Source organism: Elephantulus edwardii, unplaced genomic scaffold (assembly GCF_000299155.1).
Source record: "Elephantulus edwardii isolate Elephantulus edwardi_28Jun2011 unplaced genomic scaffold, EleEdw1.0 scaffold00104, whole genome shotgun sequence".
Taxonomy (NCBI): domain Eukaryota; kingdom Metazoa; phylum Chordata; class Mammalia; order Macroscelidea; family Macroscelididae; genus Elephantulus; species Elephantulus edwardii.
The window spans coordinates 635,111-641,785 of record NW_006399854.1 but is presented as its reverse complement, the minus strand read 5'-3'; the positions used below and the strand labels follow the sequence as shown (position 1 = coordinate 641,785).

Sequence of the window (6,675 nt, the reverse complement as noted above, 5' to 3'; positions counted from 1 at the left end):
TATTGGAAAATGCTTGTAATTCCTCTGTAGCATCTGGTCCCCACTGGACCCTCATCATTTCCTTCACCTGCTCCCCCCACCGACCAAACTGTGCAGCTCTGCAACTGCATACTGGCCCATCCTCACCCTTCTGCCCCCAACCCTCACCTCCTTGTACCCCCAATATGTTTTTCCCAATTAAAAAAAAAATTTAAAAAAAAATAAAATAAATGGTTTTACAAAGTGCTTAAGGATATCTGTGACGAAAACATACTTTTATCAGTGGAGCTGCTGTTGCAATGGCAGCAGCAGTTGCTGCAGCCACGGTTGTAGCTGAATCAATCCCACTGGGTGAAGTTCTAGACTCCTGAATGACCTTGTCCTTTTCTGTGACTGCATCTTCTAAAAGCTGTACCTTTACTTTCTTAAAAACAGGCATGCTCTGAGCTCTGTAAACACAAAAAGAGTGAGTTACAACTAATTTTTTTAAATTTTTCTATTTTATATTGGTTTACTTACAAAGTTTGTATACATCATATTTCACACTATTCTTCATTCACATTGTGTTTCATATAATCATTCTCATTATGTTTCATAAAATCAATCCTCATTAGACTATGCCCATCATTACCTTGTATTTTTAGATCCCTGTCAGATCTTTCCCATTTTATTTAGCTCCTCCTTCCACCCACCAAATTGTGCAACCCTGTGATTTCACCCCTACCCAGCCTCACCCCTCTGCTCCCACCACTTCCCCGTCTTGGGTCCCCAAACATATTTTACTAGTTATTATTCTATTTTTACAATAATGGTCTTATGCAGTTTTTGTCCTTAAGAACATCAAATAATTTGAAGAAATTATTTCAAGTGGTACTCAACTGAAAGTAAATGTCATTTTTTAATACGCTTTTTAAAAAATAAAAATTTCATCTAGACTGTTTTCATGAAATCACCCCATCAGCATCATATTAAAGTTATTTACTTAGCAATAAGCATTAAGGCTCAGGTTAAAGTATATGAAACTGTAAAGAAATAATATATTTCTCTAAGGTCAAAGTTATTATTCAGATCATACAATTTACACAAATGAAAAGTACAGGAACAAAATTATAAAGATGAAAAAAATCAAGAAATACAAAAGCAAAATACAGAATAGGCTCTAATGCTCTAATGTTCCTATTTTTAATCTCAAAGCCAAACAACTCAAAAAGAATTTGTAAAACTTGTTATGTGCCATCAAGTCGCTTGCGACTCATAGCGACCCTATGTACAAGAGCTCTAAATGCTGTTCTATCCTGTGCCAACCTAGCCATCTCAAACGCACTTAATCCCACCGCTTCAGTCACAGAATCGATCCATCTCATCGAAGGTCTTACTCTCCTTCGCCACCCCTCTACTCTTCCAAACATGATGTCCCTCTCCAAGGACCAGTCCCTCCTTGCAACATGCCCAAACTATGTCAGACGAAGCTTCAGAATCCTTGACTCCAAGGAGCAGTCCGGCTTCACTTTCTCCAGGACAAATCTGTTTGTTCTCGAGCAGTCTATGGTACATTCAACTCTTCTCCAGCACCACAGCTCAAAGGCATCAATTATCTTTCTATCAACCCTATTCACTGTCCAACTCTCTGAACTATAAAAAGTATTAAAAGAAATCTTAATTTAGTTAGATAGTAATGAATTTAATTAACTAATTAATTAAATCTTTTTTCTAAATTCTAGCTATTCATAATAAATAAATGTCACCCAGTTAAAGAAAATGAGCACAAAAAACACAATATTAGGCAAGCTGGATTACAAAAAGACTTGTATATAGACACATATGTGAAGTAAAGCATTAATGAACTACTAAAGGGAAGGGCTAGTCTGTGTTAAACCTAAAATAATAAAAGGAACCTGACAAACTGAAGAGCCCAGAGGAAAACTAGTAAGGAAAATTTGTAGAACCGCATACTACTTCCACCTGTTAGACCTTCCCCTCTTGATCTCTGAAAAAGGCCATGAGCTCTTGAACTTACTTCTCTTTGATAATTTCCCATTTCTATTCAGAACATCATTCTTCTCTCAACCTCAAAATTTTAAAGTCAACCTTGACTTTATATGTGCTTACCTTCTCACACCCAAATGAGTTAACAAGTGTTGTCAACTATTTCATCACAATGGGAAAAATACATCATAGAATTATAAAACAGATAGAATATAAAGGTCATCCATTAGAGTTCTCTGGTTTTATAGATGAAGAAACTGAGGATCACAGAGGTAAGGGAATTTACTTGATCACAGAACCAAGTAGCAGAGTTTGGGTCAAATTCCCAGAGATTTTTGTATAAGAGATCTCTACTAGATTAGTATTTCTTCCTTATTTCTTCCCTGGTAGGCTATGGTCTTTGCAATTGTTATGTATCAGGGAGCTGGACAATGACTAAGAATGACAGAAGAAGAACCGATGTCTTTGAGTTGTGATGTTGAAGAAGAGTAATGAACAGAACAAAACAAGTCAGTCAGTCTTGGAGAGGGTGAAACCAAGTTTCTCCTCGGAAGCTAGGATTTTGAAGCTCCATCTCACTTTGGGCATGTGGCCAGCAGAGACGGTCCTTGGAGAAGGATATCATGTTCGGAATGGTGGAGGGACAGCACAAGAGAGAAAGACCTCGATAACTGGGACAATGGAGGTAGGTGTGTCAGAGTCAGTGAGACTGGCTCAGGAGGGCAGGCTTCAGAGCTATTGTACATAGGGTCGCTATGAGTCACAGGCAACTCAGTGGCATATAATAACAACAGTATAAAATATGATCACCTATTCCCAAAGGTCTCACTTGTAATTGCTTAAAAACAATCCATACATATTTCACCTTTCAAAAATCTAAAATTGTTCTTCATACACAAGTGATGATACTCATGAGGTAGATCACTCTTGGAGAACCACTTATCCATCAAATGTATGTATCATAATTAATTTCATTATTTCCTAATAGTAGAAATTTGTTACTAGGTTTTCTTTATATAAATAATTCTGGTAAACATCATTGTGCATAAATGATACCCTGAGTTTCTATTACTTTCTTGCAAGAGACACATAACAGAGTTATAGATTTATCATGGTACTGTTGTCAGATTTTATTTTTTATTCATTGGTATTTGAAGGTGAGTAGGAGCATTCAGAGTAGTCACAGGATTCTCTCACAATACCTAAATTATAAACTTGTTCCTTTCTCAGATTTGGGTAAGGAAATCTAACTTTGTCATTTACAACTTGTATACACTAGGAACGTTTAACCACTGCTATAAACAGTATTCTGAAGTAGTTAAGTGAGCAGGCTCTAAGTGTACACTGACTAAATCTGTCTAATGACTATTTGTGGGGGTTTTGTTGCTTTTTTAAATTTTTTATTAATTCTAATGAAAGTTCACAGACTTTGGATTTCCACTGATTCATTGTTGTACTTTTCTCCATGCCCACCCCTCCCCTCAAGTCTGCTCTTCTCTTTGAAAAGTAAAATTCTTTCATTTTTATACAATCCCCCCTCCACCCAAGCCCACTCCACTATGCAGTTTTTGTTCTAGACTCTTGTCATGACAGTAATAGCGAATCATATATCCCTTTTAAACAGTTCTCTCCCTCACCTGTTACAATGCAGTATACATCATTTACCCCATCTTTCTCAGTCTCCCCCCAACCCCTATGTCAGTTCCATTTTACAACAGTGGCACTATGCAGCATTTATCGTTTTGTGACTGAGATACTTCACACAGCATAGTGTCCTCCAGGGTCACACATTTTGTATAATATTTCATAAGTTCCATGTTTTTTCAATGCAGCACAGTACTCCATTATGTGAATATACCATAGCTTCTCTATCCATTTGTTTGTTGATGGGCATTTAGGTTGTTTCCAACACTTTGCTATTGTGAACAAAGCCAACAATAAGCATGAGTGTGCATATATCTGCTTGGGTGGTGGTTATGGTTTCTTTGGGGTATATTCTTAGTAGTGGAATTGCTGGGTGAAATGGTATTTCTATTTACAACTTTTTGAGAAAGTGCCATACAGCCTTCCACAGTGGTTGCACCATTTTACAGTCTCACCAACTGTGAATAAGGGTTCCAGTTTCTCCATAGCCTTGCCAGCATATTGTTTGCTGTTCATACTGGAGTGAAATGATATCTCATAGTGTTTTGATTTGCATCTCTCTTAGAGCTAGGGATTTTGAACATTTCTTCATGTGTTTGTTTGCCATCAGAATGTTTTCTTTGGTGAAGTGTCTGTTCATATCCTGTGCCCATTTTTAAATTGGTTTGTTTACCTTTATCTCGTTGTGGTGATGGCTATTTGTTATATGACTTTTTTTTTTTAATTGTGATTTTAATGAAAGTTTACAAGAAGGTTTTCATTCATTTACTATTTTCTAAACTTTAAAGAAATCAATCTTTGTGCCTCAGTTTCCTCATTATAAAATTGGGATTCTGTAAAAATAAAGATTGTGACAGAATCTATTTCAATCTTAGGAATAATAAATTACTCAGTATACATACAGTCCTTTAGAACAGTACCTCTTCTAAAATAGCTAACAATGTATATATTAGTTAAGCCCAGCACTACATGAGCTATGTTAGATATATTATCACACATAGTAAAAACATTTTTACTATATGCAGTGAATAACGAAGCTGACTAGAGAACTATAAAAGTAAATAAATGTCCATCTGTTTTCTGGAAATGAAACTTACTTTTGCTTTAAAATTGATCTTAGAGCATCTTTCTGTCCCATGGTATAATGAGAAATAAAGACGTCATCTGCTGCAAAATCAGGACAGAAAAACATACTTTAGAAAGCCAAAAATTGAAAAAAAAATTTAAAAAAGAAAGCTAAAAATTGATTAAATTTTAATAAGCTATTTAAGAAAAAATATTTTTAACCAAAAATAATGTTTAGGCACTTATTAATATGATTTAGCAACACCAAAAAGGGTATGGAAAAAATCAAGAAATTAATAATAGTAATAACCTCAGAATAAAAAATTTTATCAATAAAATCTATGGTCAAATTGAAGACACTTCCTTAAAATCTAAAGAAAAAAGTGCTGAAAGTAAAATAATACCCATTGCTTAAAAAAAAAAAACATATATATATATATATATATATATATATATATAATCATATTATGTAAAACTTGAAAGCAGCTTTCTAATCTATGATCTGATTAAAGGTAACTAAAAACTTGCATTCATGATTTATAAACGAGAACCAAGAAGTCAATAGTGGTGACATGGTTAGGCACTGAGCTACTAACTGAAAAGATGACTATCCAAATGTACCAAGAGGCTTTATAGGAGAAAGACTAAACAATCTGTTTTTGTAGAGATTTTTAACCCAGGAAACTCTCTGGAGCAGTTCAATTCAGTAACAGGGGTCATAACGTGTTGGAACAGACTCAATGGCAAAAAAAACCAACACGTAACTGTTATGTATAAAAATCTATAAAGTATGTTTGTAATACTAAAACTAGCTTTACGATTGTATATCTTTTTCTGAATTTTAGAGATTCTATCTATAGCTTAATTTGAAAGGAAAATTAATTAAAGATGAAAATAAGAAAAATGTTACATGCTGTGCTTTTAAGCACAACAAAAATCAGCAGTTTGAATGCTTCTAGGGAGAAAGACGAAAATGGCACAGGACAGAACAGGTTTCGGATCTGCTGTCCATAGGATCACAGTGAGTGGTCCTCAACTCGAAGACACCTAATGGAAACAAGAAGGAAGAAAAATAAACAGTATCCTCTCATAAAGATTTCATAGCCTTGCAAGCCTGGTGAAAACTATGAGTAGGGATAACTCAATGACTGTGGGTATTGGGTTTATGAATTTTGAAACCAATTCTACCAATCTACTTGAAGGAAAAATTTTAAAGTGAAAGCAAACTTAAGGTAGATTAATAAATGCCTAAAGATCAGTTCTTTTTACCTTTTTGTCTGTTGTTCTCTTCTTTTTTATACAAAGGCAACCCTTGTGCTGCAACATCTTTAGAAAAAGCCTTCATCACGTAAAAGAAAGACAGGAAAGGCTAGTATGTATGCATTTAATGAAAGCTTCTGATACAATTTATAGTCTCAAGAAATGGCATTCTTAGTTCACCAGTTCCAATTTTTAATGTATTATAATATGAAACTCTCATACTATTATACAGACTTCTTAAAACTGGTAGTACCTAAGTCAAAATTAGTGGTCAAAGCCTAAAATAAAGCTCTCATCATCAGAACATTGAGGCTTTTTTTCATGAACAACAAGGATTTCATATTACTATGTCTCAAAAAACAGTTCTGCTTTCATTTTCTTAGTGAGACTTTCAGCTTTATCAAGTAAAAAGGAAATTAAGAATGCATGCATTTATATCTCAAAAGGCATCCTAAAGAGTTTGAAGTATACATAATCAAACTTACTTTTTTTAAAAAATTGTGTTATTAGTTCTCCCTTTACCTAATAGTACCTAAAGTCTCTGGTCAAGAATATCTTTTCTTTTTATAGCAAGAATTTCTTTTAATTTCGTTTTCACAATTGTGAGTATCCTACTAATAAATGTTCTCAATTCTATGTAAGGCTTATTTTCTTTTTCCCCCAATGTCTTCACTATTCCAAAAACAACTTTACAATAGAAAACCTATCTTTTGGTAATTAAAGTCTGTATTAAAGCAAAGC

The 6,675-nt window shown here is 34.3% G+C and overlaps 1 protein-coding gene across 1 annotated transcript in view; it reads right to left on the bottom strand.

The window, feature by feature from the left end:
- Positions 1-6,675, bottom strand: part of KIAA0586 (KIAA0586 ortholog) — a 224,524-nt gene that overhangs the window by 216,039 nt on the left and 1,810 nt on the right. Inside the window, exons 4-6 of the mRNA XM_006891816.1 lie at positions 5,944-6,013; positions 4,707-4,776; positions 254-428 (exon numbers count right to left, since the gene is read on the bottom strand). Coding sequence (XP_006891878.1) covers positions 254-428; positions 4,707-4,776; positions 5,944-6,013 — 315 coding nt within the window. The remainder of the gene's footprint in view (positions 1-253; positions 429-4,706; positions 4,777-5,943; positions 6,014-6,675) is intronic.